Consider the following 20,926-nt stretch of genomic DNA (forward strand, 5'->3'; position numbering starts at 1 on the left):
GAGGCAACAGGAGATAATTCTCGATGAGGTGAACAGATAGGGTAGGAGGGGAAGATTGGAGAGAAACTGAGAAAGATGAAAGTTCAGCTAAGTTTATTTATTAGTATCACAAGTAGGCTTACATTAACACTGCAATGAAGTTAATGTGAAAATCCTGGGTCGCCACACTCCAGCATCTGTTCAGGTACATAGAGGGAGAATTTAGCTTGGCCAATGCACCTAACCAGCATGTCTTTCGGACTGTGGGAGGAAACTGAAGGAAATCCATGATGTGGAGTTGCCTGTGTTGGACTGGGGTAAGGACAATAAGTAGTCTCACAACACCAGGTTAAAGTCCAATAGGTTTATTTGGTAGTATTTACGGAGGGGGGGGAGGGATAGGGGAAGGGGAGGCAGGTCTTTTCTCATTCTTTCTATCAGAGAATATACCTCAGACGTTTTTGCAGGAGCTAAAGAAATAAGAGGGGAGCAAAATGCAAAAGAAGCGAAGAAAGTCCATGCAGACACATGGAGAATGTACAGACTCCACACAGACAGTGACCCAAGCTGGGAATCGAACCCAAGTCCCTAGTGCTGTCAGGCAGCAGTGCTAACCAGTGTGCTACCATGCTGCTCCAGGGTGGGAATATGGAATAGCAGATAAGTGGAAGCTCTCAATCTTGGTAACAAAATCCATAAGCTCTGTGTATATCTTGCTGTAAGTGAGAATGAAGAGGACGAGGGAGAGGAGGTTTAAGGAGAAGGTTTATAGTGAAGGAGTTCCAGGTTTTATCCAAGATATTCCTGGACTTTTGAACAGTCCAGCTCTACTTCTAATTAACCTCTGACCTTCCCTCTCTGCCTCCCACATTAACCAATTCATGGTCCTCCCACTTCAGTTACTGCTCCCCTCCCCTTCAAAACAACTTCCTGCCCTCTAGTAACACTGAAACACTCCTTATCAGAACGCTGAGGAAGAGTTATATGAACTCGAGACTTTAACTCTGTTTCGCTCACCACCACCAGACCTGCTGAGCTTTTCCAGCAATGTCTGTCTTCATTTTTTGTCAAACTTTCCTTCCTTATGCTGTCTGGAATCCCTCACATGGCTGGCCACAACATCCTCTTCCAACACCCTCTCCACCTTCGACCAGCAGGGTGGGGCTGCTCTCACCAGGTCCCATTTTTATGTCTAATTGTAACCAGAGCTCTCTTTCTCCTCCTGCATGCCGGTCCCCTTCTATTGTTGTCCAATTGCTTGTCCCTTGGTGATAGCATTGCAAATAGGTGACTTTCCACATGTAGCCCAGTGCCACCCAGCTCCATCTCCTCCCCACATACTACCAGTGAAATGTTGGATTGACTACTCCTGTCTTACCCTCATTCAGCAGAAGTTACTGCAGAAACTCAGGCCATCAGTAATGGTTGAGTTTTCTCTGTCCGAGTACAGTGCTCACTCAAAGCAGCTGACTCAACTCAATTCTGAAGCAAAGTCAAAACATTAACTCCCGTTTCTCTCTCCACAGAGGCTGCCAGCACTTTCTGCTTTTATTTTAACTCAGTGGTGTTGAAATATAAGCAACATCAAAAGTTAGTTTATTTATTTATTAGTCACAAGTAGACACATTAACATTGCAATGAAGTTACTGTGAAATTCCTAGTCACCACACTCCGGCGCCTGTTTGGGTCAACGTACCTAACTAACATGTCTTTCAGTCTGTGGGAGGAAACTGGAGCACCTGGAGGAAACCCACGCAGACACAGGGAGAACGTGCAAACTCCGCATAGTGACCCAACCCAGGAATTGAACTCGGGTCCTTGGAGCTATGAGGCAGCAGTGCTAACCACTGAGCCACCCACACGGTGGCAACATGTCGCTTGTGAACCTTTGGAATTGAGGCAGCACGGTGGCACAGTGCTGCCTCACAGCACCAAGGACATAAGATCCCAACTTAGGTCACTGCCTGCATCGAGTTTGCACATTCTCCCCATGTCTGTGTGGGTTTCCTCCAGGTGGTCTGGTTTCCTCCCACAGTCCAAAGATTTGTGGGTTAGATGGTTTGGCCATGCTAAATTGTCGCTTAGTGTCGGGGGGACTAGGTGGGATTGTGGCCAGTGCAGACTTGATGGGCCAAATGGCGTCCTTCTGCACTGTAAGTTTCTATGAATTCGCTACCCCAGAGAGCTGTGGGGTGCTCAGACGATGAGCATGAAGGTTGAGATCTTACAGGTATTTGGAGATGAGACAGGGTTGAGAATCAGCGATGATAACTGAAAGGTGGAGCAGGTTCGAGGAGGCCAATGTCCTACTCCTGATTCTTCTCATGGACAAACAGTGCTGATTTTCACTCTGTTCACTGGGCCCTCACACAGGTGGCAGGCCCACTTGGTTTATGAAATAAAAACAAAACAAAAACCTCACAATTCAAAGTCTTTATTTACAATCATCTTACAAGCCTGTTGCAGGCAGTGCTACGCTGGTGTGCTGTGCCATGCCACTGTGGCACCATCACAAGGCATGAGTGATGGTTCTGTTGCGCAGTTGTTGCACGTACTCCTTAGCCTGGTCAAAGCCGGTGATCTTCTTCTCCACCGGGGGGCCCCCTTCCACCAGCTTGACAAAGTAGTGGCAGTAGACTCTGTCCATGATGCCGAACATCCCTCTGCCGTGGTAACGGATCCTCTTCAGATACTGACCCTTACCGGAGAACGACTCGGCTGGGAAATGGGAGGTGCCGGGGAGGGAGAGAGAAAGAAAGAAGGGAGGGGGTTAAATTAAATGACGCCTTTCAGGAGATAGTCTGCTCTGCTCTTCCCTGCCTTTGAGTTCTGTGGCTCAGCAGGTAAGCAGTGGCCTGGTGGTATTATTGCTAGACTATTAATAATCCAGAAACTCAGCTGTTGTTCTGGGGACCCGGGTTCAAATCCCGCCACAGCAGGTAGTGGAATTTTGAATTCAATAAAAAATAACTGGAATTAAGAATCTACTGATGACCATTGTCGATTGTCGGAAAAACCCAATCGGGCTCACTAATGTCCTTTAGGGAAGGAAATCTGCCCTCCTTACCTGGTCTGACCGACATGTGACCCCACTGCCAGTCGGACTCTCAAATGCCCCTCGGGCAACTAGGGATGGGTAATAAATGGTGGCCCACGAATAAATTTTAAAAAAGCTAGGACAAGAGGTTCAAGTTTCATTCCAGAACTTGAGCTTAAGTGCCAGCCCTGAGGGAGTGCTGCACTGTCAGAGGTGCTGTCTTTTACAGAAGGCATTAAACTGATACCTGGGAACATCATCACCTTCTTTTGGTGGTTGTCACTATTCTAAGGAGGAGCAGAGGAGTTCTCACCAGTGTCCTGGTCAATATTTACTCTCTAATCTCCATCACATTATCCGATTATTATCACACTGCTGTTTGTGGGAACTTTCTATGCACAAATTGGCTGCCGTGTTTCCGACATTGCAAGAATGACTATACTGCAATGATTGATTTGCGATCCCAACAGATCTGAAAAGCAAGATATAAATGTAATCTTTTTCCATTTCAGATGAGCATCACTTTTGGTGTCGTGGTAACGACATTGGGCTGGTCATCCAGAGGTCTAGACTGATGCTCTGGGGACAGATGTTCAAATCCCACCACAGCAGCTGGGAAGAATTTTAGTTCAATTAATTACTAAATGTGGAGTCGGAAGCTGGTGATGCCATTATGAAAATTCACTTCACTAATGCCCTTTAGTGCCTTCACCTGGTGAAGCCTACCAATCCCAATTCGCAGCAGCGTGGTTCACTGGGATGTCCTGAGATTAGGAATTGTGTTATATCGATATAAAAGTACAGTACTGGTGACGGTGAGAAATGATTGGAGTGGGTCTTTACCTACATACAGGTTGGATCTGTACTCCAGATTGTGGTTCCTCACTGCCATTTCCTGAGCTTCCAAAAGAACCTGAAGGAGACAATGAACAGAAACACAATACAACAAAACATGTCAAAACCCAAGAGAGAGAGAGAGATTGAATTTATATACTGCCTTTCACAAGGCCAGGGTGTTGTAAAGCACATTCCAGCCAATGAGGTGCTCTCAGTATTGTTACTGTTGTAATGTGGCAGCCAGTTAGCGCACAGCAAGCTCCCACAACAACTTCTGCTTGTATCATACCTTTAACATGATGCTGTCCTGTTTACAGAATCATACAGCCTCCTCCGTACTGCTGTCAGACTTTTGAATGAACTTACCTTGCATTAAGTTGATCTTTCTCTACACCCTAGCTATGACTGTAACACTCCATTCTGCACTCTCCCGTTTCCTTCTTTATGAACGGTATGCTTTGTCTGTATGGCACGCAAGAAACAATACTTTTCACTGTATGTTAATACATGTAACAATAATAAATCAAATCAAATCATAGCTATTGGCACCTCTCCATGGTACACTGAAAAAGGAGGCCATTCAGCCCTTCAAACCTGTTCCTCAATTGGATCATGGCTGATCTGTGTCTGAATTCCACCTCCATGTCCCTGCTACCCTTATAAAACACATGATCATGAGGACTCCATCAGACTTAGAAATATCATTCCTCCCACAGTGCCACAGGCAGGATATTTACTTAAAGCAGTTTCCAGTGCCATTCTCTTACATCTGACTTAGAAACTCAGGGATTGAAGTTTTGCTCCAAAATCGTGTGCACAAAATCTTAGCTGACCCTCTGAGTGCAGAACTGGAAGAGCCCCACACTGCAGGAGATGCAGTTTTTCAGATGAGATGTTAAACCGAAACTCCAGCTGCACTCACTAGTTACAATTAACATGAGCTTTGCTCAGTGTTATTGGTTAATTGCAATTACACCTGTGCAACATCTTTGCTTTAGATTCCTCTGAACCTCAATAAACCATCTAGTCTAATAATTAGACTTTGGATAAGATGTTAAACTGAGGGCCTGTGTGTTCTCTCAGGATTTGGAAGATCGATATTTTCAAAGTAGCCAGGAGTTCTCCCAATGTCCAGGGCCAAATATTTATTCCTCAACCAACATCACTTAAGGGCAGCATGGTGGCACAGTGTAAAGACTGCTGCCTCACAACGCCAGGGACCCTGGTTCAATTCTGGCCTCGGGTCACTGTCTGTGCAGACTTTGCACCTTCTCTCCGTGTCCATATGGGTTTCCTGCCACAGTCCAAAGATGTGCAGGTTAGGTTGATTGGCTGTGTTAAATTGCCCCTTGGTATCGGGGGATTACGACACATTACAGATTACATATATGTCAGTATGTGGGGTTACGGGGATGGGGTCTGGATGGGATTGTTGTCAGTGCAGATTCGATGGGCCAAATAGAATCCCTACAGTGCAGAAGGAGGCTATGTAAAACAGATCGTCGGGTTATCACATTGCTGTTTGTGGGATCTTGCTGTGCACAAATTGGCTAGCATGTTGCCTACATTACAACAGTCATTACACTTCAAAAAGTACTTCATTAGCTGTAAAGTGCTTTGCAATGTCCTGGGGTGGTGAAAATTGCTATAGTAATGCTTTCGAAGTGGCAGTGTTTATAAATCAGCCCAGCAGGCAGGTTAGTGCTGCCAGTAATCCAAACCCCCTTGCCCTTCCTCTGATTCTCTTACCTCCAGCATAACCTTTGCTCCCTTTTTGTCATTGAACTGCAGCTGGGCAACTGCCTGGTCAAAGGTCATCCCTCTGATCTGCAACATGAACGTTGGAGTTAAAATCCTTCACATGGTTACATGAACCTCATGTAGCAACTCACCAAGGCTCTTTAGCATCCATGACCACTGCCACCTACGAAGACAAGGGCAGCAGATACCTGGGAACATCATCACCTCCAGGTGACCCACCGTCCTGACTTGGAAATTTATTGCCGTTCTTTCGCCGATGCTGGATCAAAATCCTGGAATTTCCTCCCTAACCGCACTGTGCGTGTACCTATATCAGATGGGCTGCCGCAGTTCAAGCTCACCAGCTCTTCCCAAGGGGTAATAAGAATGGGCCATAAATGCTGGCTTAGAAATACATACATTTGCAAAAATACAAATAAAGACAGGAGGAAAGTTGGGAGCAAAAAGCCATGTTTGCAGGATTGGTGGGTTGGGTTCAGTCCAAGCACTGACCAGAGCTGTCCACTTCTTCCATTTGGATTTTGTCTCTGTCTCATCCTGGGCGAGTCCTTATTTTCGGGATGGTTAGAAACTGGATTATATGCAGAAGGTGAACAGGTGACGACCCTCCTGCTCTGTGCAGCCTGGTCGATTGACACTTTTATTGGGGTATTAAGGCACTCCTTGGAAACTTGTACCGGAATGGGGTAGATAGAGAGGGGGAATCCAACAGGATGGAGTCTCATCTCCTCAATCCTGGGACATTGAGTGAACTCCTGATCACTTTGGCAAGGGATTACTGCCTCACTCAGCCAGCCCGTCCTGGTCCCAGTGGTTTGACATTATTCGTGCTGGTTAATGAGTGAGACCAGGCAAGCCTCCTGAATCCCCAACGACAAGTGAATGTCCCGGAGACGGAGAGGGTGGGGAATCCTGGTCAGCAGTGGGAAGAATGGGACTGCGATGCTGGGCCTCTCTGTTAAATCCCCTTTCACTTACTGTCACTCAGTCACTCGATTCCAGGTTGTATCAAAGGAGGAAAACCCAGATCCAATCTCCCCACGGAAACAGGCTGATGCTTCAACATAACATTACCATAATAACCAGAAAACACAGACTTAGCATTTATACCAAGTACATTGCCACAATAACCATAAAACACATTACCATTTACAGCACTTATATTACTAAAATAACCAGAAATACGGATATAGCATTTTCACCAGGTACGTTACCACAATAACCATAAAGCAAGCCTTTACCTGTCTTTATTAACTGAAGCATTGAATATAAGGAAAGGGCAATAATGAAGCTGCTGTATAAAACACTGATTAGGCAACAGCTAGAGTGCTATGTACAGTTCTGGTTGCCACATTATTGGGAGGATGTGATTGCACTGGAGAGGGTGCCGAGGAGATGCACCAGGATGTTGCCTGGATTGGAGCGTTTCAAGCATGAAGAGAGGTTTGCTAGGTTGGGGTTATTTTCCTTAGAGCAGAGAAGGCTGAGACGGGGCTTGATTGAGGTGTGCATGATTATGAGGACAGAGATAGGACGGGTAGAAAGAAACTTTTCCCCTTAGTAGAGGGGTCAATAACTGGGGGCATAGATTTACAGTAAGGGGCAGAGGATTTAGAGGAGATTTCAGGAAATTCATCCAGAGGATGGTGGGAATCTGGAACTTGCTGCCTTAAAGTGTGGTAGAAGCGGGAACCCTCACAACATTTCAGGACCATTTAAGATGAGCACTTGAAATGCCATAGCATCCAAGGCTACAGACCGAGTGCTGGAAAATGGGATTTGAACAGATAAGGTACTTGATGGCTGCCACAGACATGATGGGCTGAAGGGCCTCTTGCTGTACTGTAAAACTTGATGGCTCTAAATAATTTATTTATTAATGTCACAAGTAGGCTTGCATTAACACTACAATGAAGTTACTCTGAAAATTCCCTTACTCTAAGACTCTACCATTTTCACCAAATTACCACAATAACCACAAAATAGACTTACCATTTTTGCCAGATACCACATCTTGTCCTTGCTGTATTTGATTTGCCTCCTGCAGTGGTAAACCTCCTGTTGAAGCATAACGGACCTTTTACAATCAAACTCTCCATTCCTGCCACAATGCCTGGGCTGTGCTGGCACAGTGGGAGCACAGAGCCCGAGAGACTGCACATTCTGCCTGTTCTTCAGCAGAACTTTTAAAAAATGCTTTCATGGGACATGGGCATCGCTGGCTTTATAATTACAGATTTATTATTATTCAAATTTAAACTCCACCAGCTGCTATGGTGGGATTTGAACCCGTGTCTCCAGAAGTATTAGCCTGGGTTACTGGATTACTAGTCCAGTGACATTACCACTGCGCCACCTCAGAGAAGCATGGCAATGAGAAGATCAGACTCTGATACCTGAACCACGTGCCAACAGCTTCAGCCCTCCCACCCCTGGCTTGTGTCTGTAGGGAGCATTTTGAGCTGTGGTGATGTCTAAGTATTGCATCATCTTGGGATCGAACTCCGTCCCATAGACAGGTGGCCCGAGCTGGGATTCAAGCCAGTGACAAAAGGTGAGGTGTGCAGAGTTACGTTTGATAAATATTCAGAAGCCTCAGCTCAGGATCACCTGATTTGGACTTGTCCATGATTATCTTGCGCCATGGGAACTGTTCTGGTTTTCACGTTATAAAAAGATGGCAGAAGCTCTGGCGAAGACAATAAGAAAGGATTTTGTAGAATGGTAACAGAATGAGAGCACAGACTGAACAGTCTGGGATCCATCCTGTTGGTGGAGTGGTAATGTCACTGGGCTGGTAATCCAGAGGTCTGGGCTGATGCTGTGGGGCCAGAGGTTCAAATCCCACCACAGCAGCTGGGAAGAATTTTGGGCAGCACAGTGGCACACTGGTTAGCACTGCTGCCTCACAGTGCCAGGGACCCAGGTTTGATTCTGGCCTCAGGTCCCCATCTGTGTGGAGTCTGCACATTCTCCCTGTGTCTGTGTGGGTTTCCTATCCAGTTTTCTCCCTCAGTCCAAAGATGTGTTGGTTAGGTGAATTGGCCATGCTGAATTGCCCCTTAGTGTCAAGGGAAATTAGCGGGGTCTGGGTGGGATTGTTGTCTGCGCAGGCTCGATGGGCTGAATGGCCTCCTTCTGCACTGTAGGGACTCTATGATTCTCAAGAAAAGAGAAGGCTGAGGGTGTGATCGAGGTCTGGAAAATTATGCAAGGATGGCGGGAAAGAAAATGCTTCCAATTGTGGAACACTGTGAACAGTTTTGATCCCCTTATCTAAGGGGAGATAATACTGACATTGGAGGCAGCCCAGGGAAGGTTCACTGGTTGATCTGGGGTGTGGAGGGATTTTCTAATGAGGAAAGATTCACTAGTTTGGGCCTGTCCTCATCAGAGTTTAGAAGAATGAGAGGTGACTTTATTGAGACATAAAAGATTCTCAGGGGGGTTTGACAGGGTGGGTGCTGAGAGGTTGGTCCTAGATTGTCCCTCAAGGGGAAACAGAGGGCATAATCGCAGAGTAAAGGGGGTTGCCCACTGAAGACAGAAATGAGGAGAAATTTCTTCTCTCAGAGGGGAGTGAATCCGTGGAATCCTTTATCATAGAGGGATGTAGAGGCTGGGGCATTAAATATGTTCAAGACTGAAGGGAATTGAGGGTTATGGGGATAGGAAAATGGAGTTGAGGATTACCATATCAGATCAATCATAATCTCATTGAATGATGGAAAAGACTTGACAGACTGATTGGCCTGATTCTGTTCCTTCATCTTCTGCTCCTGCAGGAGTCCGGAATGAGATGCCATAAATCCAGGTTAATCCCTAATAGATCCAGTATGGAATTCGAGAGTAATGTTGTTACCCAGAAAATGAGAAAGTGATTGAGGTGAACAGAGCAGATACATTTTAGAGGAATCTAAATAACCTTTGATTCTATTTGCCACTGATAAAGATTAGATGAGAGTGGGAGAAGGCCCATGTGAAGCATAAATGGCAGCATTGACAAGGCGGATCGAATGGCCAGTTTCTATGCTGTACATTTTAAGAACAAGTGCAGCAAACCTACCACAGGTCTGCGAGGCTCGTCTGGAAGCTGTGGAGGGTAAAGCACTCGGTTCTTCCGCTCCCAGTTCTTTGCGGGTAGAGTGAGGCTGGTGTGTACGCGGGACTGTGGAACGATACTGCATGATGCAAGCAATCTGTGGAGGAGGAGAATGACAAAAGTTACACAGGAGATAGGAGAAGGCCAATTGGCTCCTCAAGCCTGCTCTGGCATTCAACAGGGTCACGGCTGATCTCAATACCATTTTCCCACACGATCCCCATATCACTTGATGGCATTAATATCTAGAAAGATATCAATCTCTGTGAAAAACATAGAATTCCCACAGCACAGGAGGCCATTCAGCCCATCGAACCTGCACCAACAACAATCCCACCCAGCCCCTGTCCCCATAACCCCACAAATTTACCCTATTAATCCCCCGACACTAAGGGACAATTTACTATGGCCAATCCACAAAACTTGCACATCTTTGGGCTGTGGGAGAGTGAGAGTCCTGTTCCCGATGTCCAATTAGGCCAACATTTATCACAACCAGCTTTATAAAAAGCAATTTAACTCGTCATTATCCACATTACTGTTCGTGGGAGTTTGCTGTGCACAAATTGGCTGCTGCATTTCCCACATTACATCAGTGACTATCCATCAAGTAAAGCATTTGGGAGATTGTGAAAGGCGCTACAGAAACGAGCTTCTTTAACCAAGGACACGGATTGTGAATGAGGTCTTACCTGGAATGAATGTGTGTTAGTAAATTCCTCACAGCAGCAGCACCTTGGAGAGAGAGAGAGAGAAGGTTAGAGCAGGAGAGAGACAGGGAGAGAGAGGGTTAGAGCAGGAGAGACAGAGAGAGAGAGAAAGAGAGGGGGTTAGAGCAGGAGAGACACAGAGGGAGAGAGAGGGTTAGAGCAGGAGAGACAGAGAGAGAGAGAAAGAGAGGGGGTTAGAGCAGGAGAGACACAGAGGGAGAGAGAGGGTTAGAGCAGGAGAGACAGAGAGAGAGAGAAAGAGAGGGGGTTAGAGCAGGAGAGACACAGAGGGAGAGAGAGGGTTAGAGCAGGAGAGACAGAGAGAGAGAGAAAGAGAGGGGGTTAGAGCAGGAGAGACACAGAGGGAGAGAGAGGGTTAGAGCAGGAGAGACACAGAGAGAGAGAGGGGGTTAGAGCAGGAGAGACAGAGAGAGAGAGGGGGTTAGAGCAGGAGAGACAGAGAGAGAGAGAGAGAGGGGGGGGGGTTAGAACAGGAGAGACACAGAGAGAGAGAGAGAGAGGGGGGGGTTAGAACAGGAGAGACACAGGGAGAGATGGGGGTTAGATCAGGAGAGACACAGAGAGAGATGGGGGTTAGAACAGGAGAGACACAGGGAGAGATGGGGGTTAGAACAGGAGAGACACAGGGAGAGATGGGGGTTAGATCAGGAGAGACACAGAGAGAGATGGGGGTGGTGTTGGGGGAGTTTAGAGGGACACAGACACAGAGGTGTGGGGGGACAGTGTGTGTCTCAGAGACACTCTCTGAGCTGGAGAGAGGGTGGGGGATGGTGGAATTAGAGGGGGGAGGGGGGGACACAGACACAAAGAGAGAAGGCCGGGTACAGAGACACAGTGAGTGTGTCTGAGGGACACTGACCCTGAGCTGGGCTCCAGGCCGCCATGTTGCTGCTTCAGACACAACCAATCAACACAGAACAGCAGAGCAGAGCGATCACTCACTCCGCGCTCGACAGCGCTGCCTGTCCCCGGGGCTGTGTCTAGGTGTGTGTCCGGGGGCTGTGTCTGGGTGTGTGTCCGGGGCTGTGTCTGGGTGTGTGTCCGGGGGCTGTGTCTGGGTGTGTGTCCGGGGGCTGTGTCCGGGGGCTGTGTCTGGGTGTGTGTCCGGGGGCTGTGTCTGGGTGTGTGTCCGGGGGCTGTGTCCGGGGGCTGTGTCTGGGTGTGTGTCCGGGGGCTGTGTCCGGGGGCTGTGTCTGGGTGTGTGTCCGGGGGCTGTGTCCGGGGGCTGTGTCTGGGTGTGTGTCCGGGGGCTGTGTCCGGGTGTGTGTCCGGGGGCTGTGTCCGGGTGTGTGTCCGGGGGCTGTGTCCGGGTGTGTGTCCGGGGGCTGTGTCCGGGTGTGTGTCCGGGGGCTGTGTCCGGGTGTGTGTCCGGGGGCTGTGTCCGGGTGTGTGTCCGGGGGCTGTGTCTGGGTGTGTGTCCGGGGGCTGTGTCTGGGTGTGTGTCCGGGGGCTGTGTCTGGGTGTGTGTCCGGGGGCTGTGTCTGGGTGTGTGTCCGGGGGCTGTGTCTGGGTGTGTGTCCGGGGGCTGTGTCTGGGTGTGTGTCCGGGGGCTGTGTCTGGGTGTGTGTCCGGGGGCTGTGTCCGGGGGCTGTGTCTGGGTGTGTGTCCCGGGGCTGTGTCTGGGTGTGTGTCCAGGGGCTGTGTCTGGGTGTGTGTCCAGGGGCTGTGTCTGGGTGTGTGTCCGGGGGGATTGCAAAAGTGCCCGGGACCCGTCCCCACAAACTGCTCCACTCTGGGAGCCCAGACACAGAGGGTGATACAGCCCCAGACACACAGAGGGTGATACAGCCCCAGACACACAGAGGGTGATACAGCCCCAGACACACAGAGGGTGATACAGCCCCAGACACACAGGGTGATACAGCCCCAGACACAGAGGGTGATACAGCCCCAGACACACAGGGTGATACAGCCCCAGACACACAGGGTGATACAGCCCCAGACACACAGAGGGTGATACAGCCCCAGACACACAGGGTGATACAGCCCCAGACACACAGGGTGATACAGCCCCAGACACACAGAGGGTGATACAGCCCCAGACACACAGGGTGATACAGCCCCAGACACACAGAGAGTGATACAGCCCCAGACACACAGGGTGATACAGCCCCAGACACACAGAGAGTGATACAGCCCCAGATACACAGAGAGTGATACAGCCCCAGACACAGAGAGTGATACAGCCCCAGACACACAGGGTGATACAGCCCCAGATACACAGAGAGTGATACAGCCCCAGATACACAGAGAGTGATACAGCCCCAGACACACAGAGAGTGATACAGCCCCAGACACAGAGAGTGATACAGCCCCAGACACACAGGGTGATACAGCCCCAGATACACAGAGAGTGATACAGCCCCAGATACACAGAGAGTGATACAGCCCCAGACACACAGAGAGTGATACAGCCCCAGACACAGAGAGTGATACAGCCCCAGACACAGAGTGATACAGCCCCAGACACAGTGATACAGCCCCAGACATAATAGATATCTCTATATATATAAAACACATACAGATCATCCACAACCCCAGACAGTATATCTACACCTTCCACAACCAGGCACAGGCAGAATATAGGTAGAAGAGGTTGTATGTATATTTATATCTTCCAGACACATAGACAGAAAATAGAGAGGGGGGAATATAGTTAAAGTTTTTTTTAGTCATAAGTTAGGCTTACATTAACACTGCAATGAAGTTACTGTGAAATTTCCCATGTCACCACACTCCAGCGCCTGTTTGGGTCAATCCACCTCAACAGTACGTCTTTCAGAAGGTGGGAAGAAACCAGAGCACCCGGAGGAAACCCACACAGACACAGGAAGAACGTGCAGACTCCACACACACACACACACACAGTGACCCGAGGCCAGAATTGAACCTGGGTCCCTGGTGCTGTGAGGCAGCAGCGCTAACCACTGTGCTACTTTGCCACCCTGATGGAAAGAGAATAGATACCTATATGGTAAGAGAGAGCAGAGAGAGAGTGAGAGAAGAGGATAATAAAGAGAGAGAGAGAATAGAGAAAGAGAAAAGACAGGTAGAGAGAGGGAATAGGAGAGCATAGAGGGTAGAGAATCGAGAATGAGATAGAGAAAATTGGGAGGGGAAGAATAGAGAGAGAGAAAGAGCAGAATAGAAAGATAACAGAGAGAATAGACAGGAGGATCAAGAGATAGAAGGGGAGAATAGAGAGTTAATAGAGAGGGAGTGCATAGAGAGTAGGTAGAATAGAAAGATAGAGGGAGAGAATACAGAGCAATAGAGAAAAAGGAGAGACAGAGAGGGAGAGAGAAGAAAAAGTGATACATTTCCCACAGTCCATTGAGAAAGGAAACAGGGGGCGAGACAAACATCTGGAAAGAGACAGAGTGGGAGAGATTAGACAGAGATAGATATACACAGAAGGATAGAGACATATACAGCGAAAAAGAGGGAGCGACAGTACTGGATATACACAGAAGAGGGAGAGATAAGGGAGACTGAAAACAGAAAGAAGTACACATGAACAGGTTCAGTTCCTGGCTTGGGTCACTATGTGGAGTTTGCACATTCTCCCTGTGTCTGCGTGGGTTTCCTCCAGGTGCTCCAGTTTCCTCCCACAATCCAAAAGGTTAGGTGCATTGACTGTGTTAAATTCTCCCTCAGTGTACCCGAACAGGTGCTGGAGTGTGGCAACAAGGGGATTTTCACAGTAACTTCATTGCCCTGTTAATGTAAGCCTACTTGTGACTAATCAATACTTTTTAAAAAACACATCCTAAAGATTAGAGAGTGACAGATAAATGGAGAGGCAGATAGATAGTGAAAGAAACAACATATTCTAAAGCTCAGAGGCACAGAGAGAGAGGTAGACTGGTGTGCATAGAGAGAAACTGAAAAACAGACTTGCCAGATGGTGATAGAAGGAAACAGGGTGAAAGAGACTGGAATATCACATGGAGAGAGAGATACAGGAATAAGATAAAGATATTCAGAGATATCAGGTTTTGCAGGATGGGATATACAAATACTTTTCAAAAATATACTTTATTCATAAACCTGTAAGAACATTACAGAACATCACACAAAGAGCAATAATATTCTAGTTCTTTATATTCATCCTGTAACTCTGAGATGCTTCAATAAAGAAAATGTTTCACAATGTGTCTCATGATCTTATTGAATGGCGGGGCAGGCTCGAAGGGCTAGATGGCCTACTCCTGCTCCTATTTCTTATGTTCTTATAAATGTCACAGTTATTTTAAAGGTTGTCCACATAGAAAGAGCTGCACTGTGAGGTGCTCCAGGACAACTCAGATCCATTCACTGTGTGTGTGGCTTCAAGGTCTTAGATATTCCTCCATACAGGGCTGGGGGAGAGGGTGAACACAGAGGGGGACAGGGACAGAGAGAGAGGGGACAGGGACAGAGAGAGAGGGGACAGGGACAGAGAGAGAGAGAGAGGGGACAGGGACAGAGACAGAGGGGACAGGGACAGAGAGAGAGGGGACAGGGACAGAGACAGAGAGAGAGGGGACAGGGACAGAGAGAGAGGGGACAGGGACAGAGAGAGAGGGGAGGGTGGTTTCAGAGGGAGAGGCAGAGGGAGAGAGAGGGACAGAGGAGGAGGGGGGAGAAAAGAGGGACAGAAAGAAGGTTAGAGAGAGGGACAGAGGGAGAGGAAGGGACAGACAGAGGGAGAGAGGGAAAGGAACAGGGACAGAGGGGGAAAGGAGGGACAGCGGGGTAGTGAAGCGTGGTTTGAGGGTAGGGGAGGGACAGGGACAGGGACAGGGACAGGGGGAGGCGCATACAGAGGAAGCGGGAGGGACAGAGACCGGGGCTGGGGGAGGAACCGGGGCTTCACACGAGGAGAGGCCGGGCCGGCCCGAGAGCGGGGCAGCTGCACAGAGCCGGGGCCGGTGTGCGGGAGGCCGAGGGCCGGGAGGAGCGGAGCCGGGACCCCGGGGGGGAGGAGGAGCGGAGCCGGGACCCCGGACCCCGGGGAGGAGGAGGAGCGGAGCCGGGACCCCCGGACCCCGGGCGGGAGGAGGAGCGGAGCCGGGACCCCGGGGAGGAGGAGCGGAGCCGGGACCCCGGGGAGGAGCGGAGCCGGGACCCCCGGACCCCGGGCGGGAGGAGGAGCGGAGCCGGGACCCCCGGACCCCGGGGAGGAGCGGAGCCGGGACCCCCGGACCCCGGGCGGGAGGAGGAGCGGAGCCGGGACCCCGGACCCCGGGCGGGAGGAGCGGAGCCGGGACCCCGGGGAGGAGCGGAGCCGGGACCCCCGGACCCCGGGCGGGAGGAGGAGCGGAGCCGGGACCCCCGGACCCCGGGGAGGAGCGGAGCCGGGACCCCCGGACCCCGGGCGGGAGGAGGAGCGGAGATGCCGGGGAAGGTGCTGACTCCCTCCCCGAACTGGTACTGCAGCCGCTGCAGCGACACCAGCCCCCGGGGCATCCTCGGCTTCGGGGCCAAGAACAGCGTCTTCCTCCTGGACATCAGCCCCAGGCAGCCCCTCATCCTCGGTACAAACTGCATTTATATATCGCCTGTCCCATCCCAGCACCCAGCAAAGGCGCTTTACTGTCATTCTGCAGACACCCCCACCCTCTAAACACCCTCAACATCCACCCCCACCCTCAACATCCACCCCCACCCTCAACATCCACCCCCACCCTCTAAACACCCTCAACATCCACCCCCACCCTCCAAACACCCTCAACATCCACCCCCACCCTCTAAACACCCTCAACATCCACCCCCACCCTCCAAACACCCTCAACATCCACCCCCACCCTCCAAACACCCTCAACATCCACCCCCACCCTCTAAACACCCTCAACATCCACCCCCACCCTCTAAACACCCTCAACATCCACCCCCACCCTCTAAACACCCTCAACATCCACCCCCACCCTCTAAACACCCTCAACATCCACCCCCACCCTCTAAACACCCTCAACATCCACCTCCATCCTTGAATCCGCCTCAAAATTCACCTCCTTTTGCCCTGACCCAATCCCCCTCCCCCTCAGCCCTCCCTATCTCAGTAACCCCCCCTCCCCAACCCTCCCTCTCTCAGTAACCCCCTCCCCCCGACCCCCCCATCTCAGTAACCCCCTCCCCCCGACCCCCCCATCTCAGTAACCCCCTCCCCCCGACCCCCCCATCTCAGTAACCCCCCTCCCCCCGACCCCCCCATCTCAGTAACCCCCCTCCCCCCGACCCCCCCATCTCAGTAACCCCCCTCCCCCCGACCCCCCCATCTCAGTAACCCCCCTCCCCCCGACCCCCCCATCTCAGTAACCCCCTCCCCCGCCCCCCCGACCCTCCCTCTCTCAGTAACCCCCTCCCCGACCCTCCCTCTCAGTAACCCCCTTCCCCCCGACCCTCCCTCTCTCAGTAACCCCCTTCCCCCTGACCCTCCCTCTCTCAGTAATCCCAACCTCCATTTCCCCAGCCCTCCACAATTCTCTGCCCTCTTGAGTATTTCCATGTTTCAGCTGCCTCTGAACTATGCCTGGAATCACCTCCTTATCCTTCTGCGCCTTGCTTGCTCGTCTGTGCCTCGCGTAACGCCCTTTAAGATTCCTCTTAAAACCTCTCTCTTTAACCTATCCTAATATCATCTTACGTGATGCGGATCAAATTTTGTTTTATAATGCCCTTCGTGAGATAGTTCGGGCTGTTAGAGGTGCCATATAGATAGAAATTGTTGAGGTCAGAAAGTGGTGAGCCTTATGCTAAAGGCAGAGATGTTGAAGGGGGAATAGTGGGGGAGTAGTGAGTGGCACAGTGGTTAGCACTGCTGCCTCACAATGCCAGGGACCTGGGTTCGATACCAGCCTCGGGTCACTGTCTGTGTGGAGTTTGCACATTCTCCTCGTGTCTGCATGGGTTTCCTCCCAAGTCTGAAAGGTGTACAGATTAGGTGGATTGGCCATGTTAAATTGTCAGGGGGATTAGCAGGATAAATATGTGGGGTTATGGGGATAGGGCCTGAGTGGGATTGTTGTTGTTGCAGGGTCGATGGGCCAAATTGCCTCCTGCACTGTACGGATTCTATGATTCTAATATCAGAGATTCCTTAGACTGGGAGGGTTGTTGGGGAAACTCCAGACTGGGAATAATAGTGGAGACATAACCCCTAATGATCTTCAAATGGAATTGGATCAGTAATGAGTGGGGAATGGAACTGGGAAAATTTTTGATTCCACTGACATGTATTTATCAGGATGATGTTTGCTTTTTTTAAACTCTGTTATCTTTCAGCCCCTCCTGATTTATAGCTGAACGGGAGAGGTGGGGGAGGTGAGAGATTATCAGAGAGTTTTAAGCTATGGGCTTATTTGCTGTGCAGTGCTATTGTGGAGTTTAACTGTCATGTGCTGTTCCTTTATCTTTCCAGGAGAGTTGGTGGGTCATGCCGAAAGGGTCACTGGGTTCACCTTTAATCACCACCCCGGGCTAACAGATACCTGCGCCAGTACATCTGATGACGGCACTGTCAAAGTGTGGGACATTCAGACTAAAACTGTACTCAAGGAGCACACGGCCCACCAGGTCAGTCATCCTGACACCGTCCAACTGCGGTTTTGATCATTTACCCGTTGATTTTTCTGACTGGTTCGTTATTGCAGCTTTGATTTGTACCAAAGAAAGTATTTCTGTGGGGCCTCCAACAATGTCCAGAATGCCCAGTGTCTAGTCTAATGTGGAGACTAGGGGATTTTCACAGGAACTTCATTGCAGTGTTAATGTAAGCTTACTTGTGACACAAATAAACTTTTAAAATAGAACTAAAGTTTATCTAATTCAATCAAAATGTCATCTTGGGGACCAGTGATTCACTGCAGCCCCCTGGCACCCACCAATTACATAAGAACATAAGAACATAAGAAATAGGAGCAGGAGTAGGCCATCTAGCCCCTCGAGCCTGCCCCGCCATTCAATAAGATCATGGCTGATCTGTCGTGGCTCAGTTCCACTTTCCCGCCCTCTCCCCATAACCCTTAATCCCTTCTCTTATCAAAAACCCATCAACCCGCTTCTTAAAAATATTTAGCGAGGCAGCCTCCACCACTTCAACGGGCAGAGAATTCCAGAGACGGAACACGTTAAGCGTGCCACAGACTCCGCATGCTCCCTCGCCAAGGACGGACTCTCTTTATAAATACTCAAAGTACTTAACTAAACAAATACCATTGTCTCTTAACAATATAATTAACGTAACCGTTAACACAGATCATTGATCTGATTTATTATTGTTACATGTATTAACATACAGTGAAAAGTATTGTTTATTTCGTGCTATACAGACAAAGCATACCATACATAGAGAAGGAAACAAGAGGGTGCAGATTGTAGTGTTACAGTCGTAGCTAGGGGGTAGAGAAATATCAACTTAATACGAAGTAGGTCTATTCAAAAGTCTGATGGCAGCAGGGAGACATTGTAATAGAGCATTGTTGGTTTAAAAAAGTTAGAAAAGAGGTTTAGAAGCATAGAATGAGAGTAAAAGATAGAATTAGAGGGAATGCTGGGGTCAGCTCGCGAGAACTCATCTTGCTGCAGCACCATCTTGGATTTTGTTTTGCACTGATCTTTCATCAGAATAAAAATATATCAGGGGAGAAACTGTATTTAAGTACATCCACAAGTGGTGGAGGTACCTGAGAACAGGGGAAGGGAGGAAGTTCTTGTTATTAGCCAAGGGTGCTTTATTTTCATTCTTTTGCCTCTTCCATGAACGTAGAGTGAGGGAAGGTGTTAGTCATGGAGGAATGGTAAGTGTGGATGAATATCCAATCTCCAACCATTTTGGTATGTGGACTAGGCGCAATAGGCCAGCTCATCATTCATGGTCTCAGAATATGGCGGCATTTAGGATTGTGATAAGAGATTTATTTACTCAGAATCTTTGATATTCTCCACCCCAGAGGGATGCTCTGGGGACAGCACGGTGGCACAGTGGTTAGCACTGCTGCCTTATGATCCTAAGAACCCGGGTTCGATTCCTGGCTTGGGTCACTGTGTGTGGAGTCTGCACTTTCTTGCTGTGTCTGTACGAGTTTCCTCCCACAGTCCAAAAATCGTGCCTTTTATGTGGATTGGCCATGTTAAATTTTCCCTCAGTATACCTGAACAGGCGCTGGAGTGTGGCGACTAGGGGATTTTCACAGTAACTTCATTTCAGTGTTAATGTAAGCCTACTTGTGACACGAGTAAATAAACTTAAACTGTTTGTGAGTGTTTTTGAAGCGGGGTGATAGATTTTTGGGCGCTAAAATAATTTGGAAAGTGTGCCGAAACTTGGAGTTGTGGTAGATCAACCTTGATCTTATCTGGATGGTGGAGCAGGCTGGGAGGTGTTTGTGTGGCCTCTAGCTGCTCTTTCCGATGTCCCTGCGTATAATTAACCCCAATGTTTAATTTGTTGCAGAGTCCCATCACCGCTGTCCATTGGTCTCCCCTGAAGAAGGAGCTGGTGGTGTCCGGGGATGAGAAGGGGATTGTGATCTGTTGGTGGTACAACAAAAATGACATCCACCACTTCTTCCCAGAACCCAGAAACATTTTCTGCCTGTCCTGCTCTCCTCACAATGAAGACCATGTGGCAGTGGGGTAAGAGAGGAAACTGTGTGTGCCTGATCTTTCCAAACAGCTCGATGTAAATTGTCACCAGTCAGTGAGATCCATTTAACCCAGTGTATTTTTATTTGTTCATGTGGCCACGTTACCCATCCCTAATTGCCCTCTGAAAGTGGTGGTGAGCAAACTTGAATACTGGTTGGCACAGTGGTTAGCACTGTTGCCTCACAGCGCCAGAGACCCGGGTTCGATCCTGGCCTCAGGTCACTGTTGGTCTGGAGTTTGCACGTTCTCTGCGTGGGATTCCTCCCGTAGTCCAAAGATGTGTGAACTAGGTGGACTGGCCATGCTAAATGTACGGGGTAATGGGAATAGGGCAGAGGAAATGGCCTGGATGGCTCTTGTGGAGAGTCGATGGAGATGCAATGGGCCGGATAAGGTAAGGACGGCAGATTTCCTTCTCCGGAGGACATTACTGAACCGGATGCTGGAAAATCCCAGCAGGCCTGGTAGCATCGGTTATGAGAGAAAAGAGCTGATGTTTTTCTAAAGCTTCTTTAGCAGCCACAGAACGTCCCAAAGTGTTTTAAGACTTTTTATGACGTATAGTCACTGTTGTGGCATAATAAACGTGGCAGTAAATCTGCACACAGCAAATGCCCACTTTGGATAACACAGCTGAGAATCAGGCCGAATATAGGTTTTGAGGAGAAGAGAGAGTATGAGAAGAAACTGGCAGCTAACTTAAAAGGAAACCCAAAGCCTTTTATAGGCACGTAAATAATTTTTAAAAAATTCTTTCATGGATGCGGACATCGCTGGCTGAGTCAGCATTTATTGCCCATCCCTAATTGCCCTTCAACTGAGTGTCTTACTCAGCCATTTCCGAGGGCA

At 49.2% G+C, this 20,926-nt stretch overlaps 2 protein-coding genes across 3 annotated transcripts in view; one reads left to right on the forward strand and one right to left on the reverse strand.

Moving 5' to 3' along the window:
• Window positions 1-2,397: 2,397 nt before the first annotated feature.
• Window positions 2,398-11,415, reverse strand: mrpl22 (mitochondrial ribosomal protein L22). The gene is made up of 7 exons (XM_080201030.1): window positions 11,307-11,415; window positions 10,409-10,451; window positions 9,681-9,813; window positions 7,607-7,672; window positions 5,603-5,680; window positions 3,860-3,929; window positions 2,398-2,697 (listed from the first exon to the last, which is right to left on the reverse strand). Exons 1-7 carry the CDS (start codon window positions 11,329-11,331, stop codon window positions 2,489-2,491), a joined length of 624 nt encoding a protein of 207 aa, XP_080057156.1. The 5' UTR covers window positions 11,332-11,415; the 3' UTR covers window positions 2,398-2,488.
• A 4,371-nt stretch (window positions 11,416-15,786) lies between these two features.
• The window catches only part of gemin5 (gem (nuclear organelle) associated protein 5), a 44,903-nt gene continuing 39,763 nt past the window's right edge, over window positions 15,787-20,926 (forward strand). For both annotated transcript variants that reach the window (XM_080201252.1, XM_080201253.1), the window contains exons 1-3: window positions 15,787-15,966; window positions 17,850-18,004; window positions 19,884-20,065. In XM_080201252.1, coding sequence (XP_080057378.1) covers window positions 15,825-15,966; window positions 17,850-18,004; window positions 19,884-20,065 — 479 coding nt within the window. In that variant the 5' untranslated portion in view covers window positions 15,787-15,824. The remainder of the gene's footprint in view (window positions 15,967-17,849; window positions 18,005-19,883; window positions 20,066-20,926) is intronic.

Source organism: Carcharhinus amblyrhynchos, chromosome 13, assembly GCF_965287045.1.
Source record: "Carcharhinus amblyrhynchos chromosome 13, sCarAmb.v2.hapA, whole genome shotgun sequence".
NCBI lineage: Eukaryota > Metazoa > Chordata > Chondrichthyes > Carcharhiniformes > Carcharhinidae > Carcharhinus > Carcharhinus amblyrhynchos.